Source organism: Lepisosteus platostomus, chromosome 11 (assembly GCF_059453375.1).
Source record: "Lepisosteus platostomus isolate fLepPlt1 chromosome 11, fLepPlt1.hap1, whole genome shotgun sequence".
In the NCBI taxonomy this organism is placed as follows: domain Eukaryota; kingdom Metazoa; phylum Chordata; class Actinopteri; order Semionotiformes; family Lepisosteidae; genus Lepisosteus; species Lepisosteus platostomus.
The window spans coordinates 45,531,224-45,544,099 of NC_142621.1; the positions used below are offsets into that span (position 1 = coordinate 45,531,224).

At 42.7% G+C, this 12,876-nt stretch overlaps 1 protein-coding gene across 2 annotated transcripts in view; it reads left to right on the forward strand.

Annotated features, from left to right (window-relative positions):
- ntn1a (netrin 1a) overlaps positions 1-12,635 on the forward strand; it is an 84,556-nt gene extending 71,921 nt beyond the window's left edge. For both annotated transcript variants that reach the window (XM_088600009.1, XM_088600010.1), the window contains one exon: positions 8,406-12,635. In XM_088600009.1, the coding sequence (XP_088456135.1) occupies positions 8,406-8,734 (329 nt within the window). In that variant the 3' untranslated portion in view covers positions 8,735-12,635. The remainder of the gene's footprint in view (positions 1-8,405) is intronic.
- The last annotated feature ends 241 nt before the right edge of the window (positions 12,636-12,876 follow it).

A 12,876-nucleotide genomic window follows, 5' to 3' on the forward strand; every position in this document is an offset into this window, starting at 1 on the left:
TCCAGCCAGACGAACGCTGGCGCGTGCCCGTGTCTCCCGGTGGGCCGTGCGGAAAGGTGTGGGCCATTAAAAACGCCCGCCAGGGGAATCTAAAGGGTTTCGGGTCGGTCGAGCACGTGCGGACCCCGTCTCCCACTGTTCTTCACTCAAGTCGCGCTACAGGAAGCGGAGCTGTGGAGCTGTCCTCCGCAGAGCTGGCGGACCACTCTCGCGCGGGGCCAGACCCCCGGGGGCTGGAGGCCGAAAGTGTGGCGGGAACACGAATGTTATTGCTGGCATGCGTGGACAGAGATGTTCAAAGCGTCTCCACATCTTGAGCTCGTTGCTGGTATTCCACAGTCATGAAGGCAGAAAAAGGTATGAGTCGGGCCTGGGTGTGAGCCAGGATCCCGCTGGTGACTAGCACTTCCAGCACAATTCAACAAGACCTCAGTGAAAGCTGTGACTCATTTGATTTCTCCGCCCTCAGGGGGTGCATTGCTGGAACTTGGAAGCATCAGATGGCTGCACAAGAGCCCCTGCTGCTCCCTCTTACAGTCCTCCTCAATTACAAATTACAGGCAATTTCCTCTCTTCCCCAGACCCAAGGCTGGCTGAGCTCCCTCGCTGCCAGGGCTCATTCTAATCCACCGTTTTTTTCTTCTCCTCCAGACTGCAATCATCAGGAGGGCTTTGTCACTTACAGTGAAAGCCTGGCTTCAGATTCAATGGTAGGGGCTGAGACCCAGCTTGGGGAAGGTGGTTGTCTTCCCTGCCGAGGGAGGTCAGCGGACAGTCTTTGACTTATCAAATCCGCCCTGTTTGCAATGAATGAAATCCACAATGCCCTAATGTACTTTACCCTCATTAAGCAAGGGGAAGCTTCATGCTGGATTATGATTTAAGTAGCATCAGGACTGTTTTACACTGCAGGCAAATTGGGACGTGTAGCTTAAAAACTCGTAGGGTCTTTGCTAAAACTGAGAAGCAGGACATTTTTTTTTCCTGGGCACATCTTTTTTTACTTTCTCAAATCAAACACAAAAGAACACATACTGTATAAATAGTGGGAGCTCGCGTACAAGAAATGAAAAGGGGGCTAAACAAAGATGGAAGCGATTGAAGGCTCTGTTCTTTTCCAAATGTTTTCAAGATTTCTCTTCATCAGGGGTTCTTGCATGTCTCTGATTTTTAATTAAAGACACGTTCACTCACAAGTTTCAATTTAGACATTTTGTGGGCATCCCAGAATTAACCTAACATACTGTGTGTGTCCATTTGATCCTGTAAATGGAGTGAGTTTCCTTAACTGTAAGACAAAAGACCCACATTAGTAAGGACGGATAAAAGCAAAATGCCATTTGAGTTAGTACCTTTCATAATTTTGACCATTTTTGTTACAGCAGTCCTTTTTGTGCTAAAAACCAAAGTTTTGCCATAGCTTGTCTTTTTACAGCTACACATCAAATGTTAATGAGTTATGGATTTAACCCAACACATGTTTTCTTCACACAACAAAGCAAATTGTACCTTAAAGACAGGAGAACACTGGTAAAATTACCCAACAATATCTTCAATGAGCTTGAGGAGGAAACCCCTAGCTTTAATTTAAAGTGAATTTATTTTTCTTGGCTTAAGATTTCCATCTTTAACCACTTGTCATGAAAGGCACAAGGGTTTTCTGGAGCAGGTCAGAGGATTCTGTGTTTTTCTGTATCTAGAACATAGTGCCCCACGTCCTGTGCCTGGGCTACACTGTTGACAGTGCAAGAACAGCAAGGCAATAGGGGGCAAACATTCACCTGGTTGACGTCTACCACTGCGGAGCATAACACCATCCCTAATGCTCCAGAACTGTACCTCCGCCTGCAGGAGAGAGACAGATGCAATAGTAGCTCATAGAGCACATTCTAGTGGTGACACACAGAAATAACACCAGGGGGAAATTCCTTTCTTCTTAATGAGCCCCAGGCAAACAAAAGCTTATTAAGCCATTCTGCCTAGGACTTAAAGCCCCTTTAAGGCTGAGGAGTAAAGATACCGTGTCCTCTATTTATGCTCTACTTTTGTAGCCTGTGAATGAATTATTATTGAGCTCCTGATCATCATTTGCTAAACCTCTGCAAAATGATCCAGTGTTAGCGCAGCAGATCCACGGAGGCAGGCAGGTTTTATTATTTTAGGGGTACCAGACTTCAGGTCTTCCGAAATCCCAATTTCGTAACCCAGCCTTGTTTCAGGGTGGGTCTGGCTAATCTATACCCGGTTCTCCTGGAAACAGTGCTTGATAAAGGCAGTCAAAGGAACTGGAGCTAATGAACACATTTGGCTCAATTTCAGTCAGCAGTAGGGAGCAGTTGCCACTGAAAGCTCAAGGCGGGAACAGTGATAATGTCTAACTGCCCCATGCTGCTCGGTAGATAACTTTCATACCTCCTCCCAGGAAAAAGGTTTCTTCCTCCTGGGACAGGCAGACCATTAATCATGTAATATTACAGGCCGGCCTCTCCCATAAACATCCTCATTCAGCAGCTCAGTGTCTCCTAATCACATTACAAATCACCTTAAGTACTATAAATAATGGAAGCCGAATGTTGTGGATGTGGTAGTGTTCCCAGTACTTCCACGGAAGGTGCCGGCTGTGTAACGTGTCTCACATTACCGCCCGGCCAGGCCCTGCCAAGAGGCAGCTCCAGCTGATCCTCTCCCGGAGAACAAGAGAGACCGGCAGTCCTATGGGAACATTTTCTAGTTCCCTTTCACACTTCCCTTTCAAATGAGCATGTTTCAGGGAAAGGCCTACAACATCTCGGAATCTTGTCAGCCCCAGAGGCCAGACAGCCTCACAGCATCTTTTTTTTTTGCAGAATTCTTTTTCACATCCGAAGTCCCTGAGTGAGGATCAACTCTTGCCCATGACATCAGGCTTTTTTTTTTGTTTCAGAATTTGCAGAAGCACTACACGGATTGTTTGCTCAGAATATTATTAGATACAAACGATCAGAAATAGGATTTTAAATAGTTTGAAATGGTATAATGAAGACATAATAATCTGCCTTTTTTTCGGACTGCCTTCTTTCTGGCAGTATTGGTAGGGCTGGTCTCCGTGTAGGTTTTCTTGATGGGTTCACTTTTCTAAAAGTTTATTTCAGTAGTAAAATCTCAAAGGGTCAAGGTCTGACCACTGCACCTCTTGTAGTGAGAATTTAAAAATAAAAAAATGACATTATATTAATGATTTAACCACTGAAAGCAGTAAATGCACAGATAGCAAAACGTACATTGACAATAGGCCAGCTATTTCCCATCCTGCTTGTGGTGACCCCAATGCCTTCAGGTTTCATTGTCGCTAAGCTTAATGAATTACTTCATCGGGGCCTGTAATGAATTAATAATTTGAGTAATGAGGACTAATTTGCTGAATAGAACTTATAAATGGTTAGAAATAATCTGCAAATTGTTACCTTTTATAAATTACTTAAGATCTGTAAATTAATGATGAAGAACATCTAAATAATCAAATTATTGTTACAATTAAGTAGCTCAAACCACTAGATACCGTGGTCATCTGAACCTGGACTGGGAAAACGCCACCATAGACTATATCATTTTAGTCAATAAGGCCCAGCTAGAGCTACATTTTTCAGATGCATTTTTCACAATATATCAGACCTTCTTAATTTGTGGGGTTTTTTTTTGCTCTTTGTATCGCGTTTCTTTGTATGCATTCATTATATAAGCATTCTATTATTTCAGCTGCCTGTCTTCTTAAAGATCTTTGACTGGAACCCTCTAAGGAGTCTTACCAGGTCCTGGAGAAGAAAATAATTTGGTCCTTTTGTTTTTATATATAACTGTCAGGCTTCCAACAGCTTTAAATTTCATCTATCAGAAAGCAGAATCTATTGCAAATTACAGAAAGGTGTGCCAAGAAACGTGAAATTAAAAATGGAAATTAATTAAGTTAAACGCCGAGATTTTTTTCTGGATATGTTTTTGCGGTACAAAAACATTCAGTTACAGCAATGACACTAGTACATTATAATACACAGACAGTCCAAAGGCCTTTTCTCTTACATTTTACTATCAAAATAAGCTAAAATCGTAATGAAGCTATCTTTATCCTAAAGACATTTTCAGTAAATGTGGAAAAATAGCAAATAAATTACCTGTGATTTTTCATAGCTAAAATGGAGGTTTTGAAAAGTACTTGATGTGTCCCAGTGGTTTCCCCACTGATCAAGAAGAACGTGTTGAGTTTTTCCCCCCGGTTCTCCACTCGTTGGCAGAGCTGGTTACAGACTAGTTGACTATGGAATGCACCTGTGACCGGAGCATCTCCAACTTCAGAAACGTGGTTACTGGTACTGGTTTAGCAGTCAGTCCCCGTACCACAGACACATCGGAACTTTTTAACGAATGCCAGGAGATAGGGCGTCGCTCTCGGTTGCTGCAGCCCAGCGAACAGGTGGCAGGCCTCTCCGAGACCAGGGCCTCTGCTGCCCAAGTTGGCCAGTTCCCAGGGGGACTCCTCCTGGCGCGAGCCAATGGCCACTCTGGCACAGTGCGAGGGCAAAGTTTTCTCTGAGTGCCACGGCCCCCCGGTTCCCGGTTCACGAGGGCACCAGGGGCGTCTTGCCCCCACAGAGCTCTGCCTGCCTTCCTCAGGCCTGAGGGAGGCGGGGGGCAGGGTGGGGGCTTTGGCAACGAGGGTCCAAGGAGCAGGGCAGGAGGCAGTCCGACAGCTGGTGACTGATCGCTACCAGAGATGGATTTTCTTTATTTTCCTCTGGACGTACAGTGTAACTAAGGGGACGCAGCTGATAAAAAGGAATATTCCAGCTTGCCACACAGGGGCTGCCGAACAATGAATCAAAGGCTGTTCTGTTTGTGGCCGCCTCGCGCCGTTATTAAATAAGCCTTCACAATGCTGTTTTAGTGCGGTGTCCACTGGGCCATGAGCAGCACCAGAGGAACCTTCATGCATGAATGAACGAGAGGCCACGGTGAATCAGCCGCATGAATTTAATAGATGGGGTAAGGTGGTGGGGGCGACAGTGTTGCAATTAAACGTGTACTAATTTGATTATGCCCTTCTCTGCGACGTGTGGGTCAGAAGCAGGACTGCGCCAAGTAAAGGAAAACAGCAGGATCCTTGGCATTGATTTGCATGGCCTTTTTCCCCCTCCCCTCTCTCTCTTTCATCTGCGCAGTTTGTGGGTCCTGACAAACCATGTTGTCTGTTCTACGAAACCCAGGGAATTTTTATTTGCTTTCACTTTCAAGTCCTCTGTAAGCACGGAATGCTGACCTGCGAGGAGGGAGGACAGCTGTCTCTCCACTGCCAGATCACACACACATGCTGCCGGTCACAGCCTGGCCTGCCTGTGCTGGTCAGCCTGTGCGCCTGAATGTGCTGTTTCAGTATCCTGCACTAGGGCTAGCAATGGGAAGAAAAACCTTCAAAACCCTCAAAAAAAACTTCAGGAAAGCATTTTAGACAGGCATTTAGATTTTAGTTGCAAGTGAATACATTAGTTGTAAATGAGAAATATTTGTACACTAGTCTGTGTGCATTTTAATTTATGCATGGCATGCAAAATGACAATTTTGGACTATTAGTTTGTATAGTTTTTAGATACATCAAATGTGCATGAAAGATGGTATTCTCGTTACCTGTTATAGGTCTTCGACCAGAAAAATAATTTTAACTGAAAGCTAGCCAGTTAATGTACAGCCATTTTCTCTGGGAGACGTTTCTGCAGCTATATGCAGTTGCTAAACTAGAAAACAATGCAAAAGATCCATTAAGCCATTCATTCGGATTGAAAAGAACATTCTGAACTTATTTTCCAAGGAGCGAGGAATTTGTTTTCATGTGTATGTATTTACAGTTCTTATAAGTCACAAATGAATCCTGGCTGTCAGGTTTTTATTAAAAGGACAAGCCTGTTTGGACTTTGGAAAAAGAAAAGGCATCGCCTGGGATTCCTACAGAGATGGTGGATCAAGGCAGATCTGGCAGAAAACATTTTTTCTGTAATTGGTTAAGACAAATGGCATGGACAGCCTTTTTTGCTATGCAAGTTAATTTGCCTTTAGCCTAAAGACATACTGTTTGTGAATAGCTGGCATTTGACAAGAGTTCTCAAACAATTCCAGAGGGCCTCTTTTCTTTAGTAATTGCTGGCAATTTGCTCACGCAACACGTCCCATGTTTTTTTCGAACATTTTTAGCACTTATTTTGGCAATAGTCACAGTTCAAAAGCAGTGGTTTGCAATCCTTGTAAAAAGCACCTCCTATTCCATTTTTAACTGATGCCCCCATGACATATTTCTCAAACAAATCCACTTAAGATCACCTCTCCCACTTAGAAGAGGGCAGAGAATAGTACCTGTGGCTTCCGCATCTTCCCAAGTTCTAACGGTTTAATAAATAAATGTGTGTTCAATGAAAAAAGTTAGTTACAGAACTTTGCCTTTTTTGCAGTGTGGTACTGGAACAAGATACCCAGCTGTCCTTTAGACCATCATCAATTGACTAAACAGAGCAACGGCTTTTACATCCCATTTTTCACATGGCACGTGCTGTAAGGATTGTCCTGATCACAAAGCAGTTGGTTCAAGGCTTTCACCAGCCTAACAGTAAACTAGTGTAATGAGGAAAAAAGCCTTTTTCTACCGAGAAACAGAAGGGTAGGCGACAGACCCGGCAGAATTTGGCCGACTGTAAAGCAGCCACTGGTTCGTGCTAGGCCACGGTTCTTCAACATGAGTACATCAGAATGTCACGCCTGCTCGGTCTTGCAGGAACGGTTCTTCACAGGGCACTTTTCCTCCTCCAATCCTGGGGTGATTTTTCACGGCTAAACATGATTCTGTTGGCTTTTCTTCCTGTTCTCAATCTAAGTTCTTTATTGACTACAGAATAATAAGTAGCTGTACAAAGACTCCCATCTTGAAAGTCAAACCCATGCAAACAAGGAATGACTGGTACCAACTGAAGTTGCTTTACAGCCTTCTTAACAATCTGGGGAGTCACATTTGGCAGCTCTCAGTACACTGTAAATTCTACAAAGAATAAACATAGCAAGTGCTGTTGGATTTATATGACTTGTTTTTTTCACAGGTTTTATCACGCTTAGCTTCAGTAGTGTGCTAATGTTTATTTTGTATGGTTCGTAGGGTACTGTCTTACATTTCCACCTCCATCTCTTTTCATTGGTGGCAAAGGAACAAAAAAGAAAGAGAATCCAATGTTTGGCAAAGCCCTGAAATCTTTTTTTTCCTTCTTTTCTTTTTAACCTTCTTGCTTGATGAAGAAAAAAGCAGTTTCTAGGGTAACCCTTGCTACTGCAGTCAAACATTAGTCAGTTTGTATTTGTTGGGGAGGTATTCTTTGAAATGTACATAGCAGGCGCCGATTCCCTTGACTTGGAAATCTATGGCAACTGTTGCTATGATAATGAATATACTGGCCTACAGCACGGGGGGTCAAAGGTCAGGGCCTGTAGGAGGAATGGGAGGAGTGATCAGAAGTGAACAGGTCAGCGATTCAGATAAAGTGATGTGAATTTGACAAATTATCTGATCTGAGCCGAGGTCTGTATCATAATGAACTCAGACTCCATTAATTTAAATTTAAATTAGTTCAAAATAGTGGAGAAACAAGGGCATTATTGTTATGAAATCAATAATCAGTTCTTCATTCTGCCTGGATCTCTTCTGTATGCGTGTTCACAGGAAATATCTGTGAAGATGTGGCCTGTAGTATATTTTTTCATATTAAGGCATATAGGAAGTTATGTTTATAGGACCTTTAAGTTACGGAATGGCTCTGCTTTGGGCCTTCATAAAACATTTTCAATCATTCTTAAGCTCGAATGAGTGAAAATAATACCTGGATTAAATCAAAACAAAATCTGTTCTTTCCACTGAATCATCACGTTCTGGGCTGAGGTGTTGATTTTATCCGGTTCCACACATCATTTAAAAGCCCGATTTGTTTGGCAGGTGCCAGTTCAGCCTCCCAGAGCATAAGAACGCTTACAAACAAGAGGCGGTCATTGGGTCTATGTAGATTATTTGGTAGTGGGGAATTAATTGATCCAAGGATCTCATCCAGCTGTTTCTTTAAGGAGGCTGGGGTATCGGCTTCAACAACACGGCTGAGTAGGTTCTTCCAGATTCCTACTTTGTTCTGCGTAAAGAAGTGCCCCCTGTTCTGGATCATGTTTCGCTGTTCAGCCGAAAGAACTGACTCGGTCGAGACCTCTGAGGATTTCGAACACTGGTATCGGGGTCCCCTCCTGGTCTTCGCTGCTCAGGAGAAGCCTGTTTGCCCTTGCGCCCCAGATTGCATACTGACCCTCTGTTTTTCTCTCTGCCCTGCCTCTCCCGCCTGCTCCGGCCCGGCGCCCCGCAGCTGTGCAAGTGCACATCCTGAAGGCGGACAAGGCCGGCGAGTGGTGGAAGTTCACGGTGAACATCATCTCGGTCTACAAGCAGGGGGAGAACCGCATCCGGCGCGGGGACCAGTTCCTGTGGGTGCGGGCCAAGGACGTGGCCTGCAAGTGCCCCAAAATCAAGCCGGGCAAGAAGTACCTGCTCCTGGGCAACGACGACGACTCCCCGGACCAGAGCGGCGTGGTGGCCGACAAGGGCAGCCTGGTCATCCAGTGGAGGGACACGTGGGCCCGCAGGCTGAGGAAGTTCCAGCAGCGGGAGAAGAAAGGGAAGTGCAAGAAGGCCTAAGGGATGGCGGGAACCGGGAGCGGAGGAACACGGATGGAGAGAGACAGGAGGAGGGGGAGAGAGCGAGGCTGAGCGTTGCTGCTTTTGAGTAGACGCATGAAGAGAATATTAGGATGATTTTTAGGAACTTTGTGAAGGAGCTCACTTTGCAGTTGTGGGGTTTTTTTTTTGTGTGTGTTCGTTTTTCCTTCGAGATTTTTTTTTTTTGGATTTGCCGAGTTTGCACCTAATATTACAACTATATAAAGCCTTTTGGATGTTTTTTTTTCTCTGAGGGGTAGGGGGAGGAGGAGGGGAGTAAATATATCCAGTACATTTTGAACAGACATTTCAGTACAGCTAAAAAAAGCCAAGCTACTGTCTAGCTGTTTCTGTTCCAAATGCAGGGGGCTCCCATTTTCTCCCTTTTTTGGGCTTTGTACGTGAACAGAGCTGTTAAGGTGACAGGGGTGGTGGGGGTAGGGGAGAAGAACTGGTGGCACATTTCGGGTGACGGCCAGGTGGCCAGCCTGGCCACGTGAAACTGTGTAAACTCACAACAAGGAAAGTGTTAACACTTTAGTAGTGTAGTAAAACTAAGCTTTTTTTGTTGTGGTTCAGTATCTTGTAACAGAAAAAAAAAAGTCATGTATTTTGTACTGCAGCTGTTCAAAAGCCTGCCAGTACCTTTTGTGGAACTGCTCTTTGTGGACAATACCTCAAAATATGATACTTCACTCTGTGTTAAGATTATTAAAGTGCCATAAGTCTATGTTGGGGAAGATGGGTTTTGGTAAGCAGAAGTAGACAAACGCTTGACCAAGTTTCAACTTGAGATCAGAACGCTGTTGTCAAGTTAAGCCGGACGCTTCTACTGCCCAATTAATATGTGAAATACTAGTACAAGGGTGGTAAACTGATCAAGATGCCCATATTTTTGTATGCTGATGCCTTCAACAGGCATTCACACATTCTGACAACTTCAAAAAACAGACTAAACTGTAACTTATGATATCCATCCACCACTTTAGAAAGTAGTGCAGTGTTTGTATGGGTGGCTCAAGATGCACTTATAAATTTATATTATGTGTACTTCTCAGTGTTCTTCACCGATCTCTTGACTATATGTACCGTGTAAGCAATGTTTCTTGTCTGTATATTTCAAGTTCACTGCAGGAAAAGAAAAAAATATACATGAAGTGTTCTCTGATTTTCTACAAGAAAACAGACAGGCCTCTTCTGTAGGTCACTAAAACAGTTTGGTAGACAATCAAGGTTGTGGTCAGCTAAGGAAAACACACACTTAGAGCTATTCTCCTTTACCAGTCCTCAAGACCTGCGCTGCTATTTTTCTTTGAGATTTTGTTCAATCGTTTTTGTTATTTCCCACCTGTGAGAAGATAATGGATAGCTGAACTGATCTCTTTGGAGTCACTGAGCAAAAACCACAAAGCCGTCAGTTACAAACATTTCTTGAACTATCAATCTCATGCTAATGTCACTAAAAACCGCCATGCATCTTTTTGAAATCCAATTTTTTTACTTGCGTAGCTGTCTGAAAAGGGCTGACAAATTTTGAAATGAAGAAAAAAAATGAAACAATGTCTGTCAGTCTGTGGCAATCCTTCTGTGAAAAAGTTAAAAACACTTCTCTGACCTTTCCCCCCGAAATATTCACTGCCTGTCTCAAATTCTTCCGAGGAGCAACAGAATAAACAATAAATCCTTCCAACATGATTAAAAATAAAAATGCATTGGCACTAAGATATTTACAGTAGTTTTCATTTCCAGAGACAAACACGTCTTCTGCAGGTCATGAAGAAACAACACACTAACTGATACAGAATGAACCATACACAAACCACCACAGGCCCCTTCAGATAGGCAATAGGGTGTACACTTATTACTTATAACAGTAAACCTATTACTGTTGCTATGATGTATTACAAGTACAAATTCAGTTTTTCGTGAAACGACAGTACAGTGAATATGTGATAGACTTGTGTCTTTTGAAAAAGGTGCAGAGATTATTTGGTACTCTAAAAAAGATGGGTTACAGGCCCTTAAAAATGTTATTTGTATAGCTAGTATTTTTATGTAAAACCTTAACTAGTTTATATATGAAAATTATTAACCAGAATTTTTAAAATACTGTAGATTATAAAAAATGAAAATAGAAAGCATACCTGTCTTTCCCATTTTGTGAGCCGACAGGACTGTGAACTCATATTGTACTACTGAGTCGGAAGAAGGGAAAACTCCTGGGGCTTTTCCCTGAACTGTTGAAAGGTGAAAGCAGTCAAATATCCACCAGACTACAACTTCAAATACAGCTTATCAGCAATGCCAAGAAGGACTAAATTAATTTCTAGCTAAGCATACGAGACGAGCTTCTGCATGTCTTTTGGACTGCAGATGAATATTTTTTTAATGTTACCCTTAATACATGAAATGATATTCAAGACCACCTGACTCTAAAGCGAAAATATTTTTGAGGTGCAGTAGTCCAAAGCTTGAAAAATCTTTGGATATGTCAAAGATATCTGTGACAGAACAACTTTAATTAAGATTGGCAGCTGTGTGAAATATATTTTATGTAATTTCCCCTGTATTACAGCCTGACTGAGACCCTACAGCTCATGGTATTTACTATACGGATGAACTCCCCTGTGGAAGAGTTTTTACCGCAACAGACAGTCGCCATCTCTTTAGATTTTTTCAGTTCACTTATAGCTGTGTCGGGAATTGGGAACTCACGTTCACAAACACCTGACCAGCACATGCAGGATGTCCTACTACACTTCAGACATGCTGTTCTTCAGCAAACACAAGCGAATTCAAGAAAAGTAATTACTGCAATTAGAAATTGAATTATTAGCTTATGCAGTCTGCTAGCGATGCACTACTTTAAGGTGCAAGCATGTCTCTTTCTACAAAAAAAAGGTCATAGTGTTTACCATTCCATAGAAGTTTATTCCGTTTGAAATCTTTTTTCAATGGATGCAAACGGTCTCGGACGTATACAACCATTATATGTCGAGCCCAGACATCGGACCTCCGACAACGTGAGGACATGAGCCAAACGCCACCCAACACTGACGCAACTTGTCCTGTTCCTACACTCCGCGGCTAAGACATGCAGCTGCTTCAGTTCCGAAACACAACGGCAACACGTTGAGGAGAGCTTCACAAGCGTTAAAATAAAGCAAGCAATGTCAAATTTAATTAGGCTTGATAAAAATAAAAAGTGGCACGCTCTTTCTACTCTGTGGGGATAATTGGGGAATCTAAATGCCAGGGTTTCCTCTAAAATGACAAATGAATCCAGATGCTCCTCATGGGCACACAGAATGGTTTCCATACTGGACTGAAATGATGGAAATTTGCAAACAGACATGACAGTCAGCCGTGCAGGAGGCTGTAGCCTGAGAGCAGCAGAGAAGGTTTGTCAATGAACAGTGTCGTTCAAGCTCCTGTGCATCAGCATCCGTGTGTGTAAAATATAAATGTGCCCACTGCCGACAGATATTGAACCAAGCAAGTTGTTGTTTTTATATTTAGCAGCCCTGTGATGTAAACTTTAGATTGAATACCAACACATTGTAAAAAAAAACAGTCTCACGATTGCATGTTTACTCAACACAGACCTGTCGGACCTTTTGTTTGGTTGATACCTTGAATTGTAAATGTTGTTTAGTTGTGGCCATTGCATTATTCTGCAATGTTTCTCTACAATGCATACTAATATATTATGGTTATTATATATGAATATATTTAATGACACATGAAACAATGTGGATTTTATTGTCTTTTTTTTCATTTGGTAGATGGCTGTGATTAGGGAAGGAATTTGTAACTACTGAGCACCAACCTGATAGAACTAAATTCAGAATTCAGTTTAAATAAACTCCTGTAAACCTAACTATGTGTTTTTCTGTGGGAAGCTAAATCGGACTGTCAAGATCTCGGAACTGGGTGGACTCGATTTTCCCCAATCTTGCTTTCCTTTAGGAAACTGTGCACAGAAGAAGGAAAACGTAACTGTAAAAATCCTTCAACACACTCTCAAGCAGTGATTTGTGCAATACAGTGGCCAGTAATCCGTCTACACTTTTTTTAAAACAACAAGTTTAAAAACATTTGAGAAGCAAATAGCCCAAATT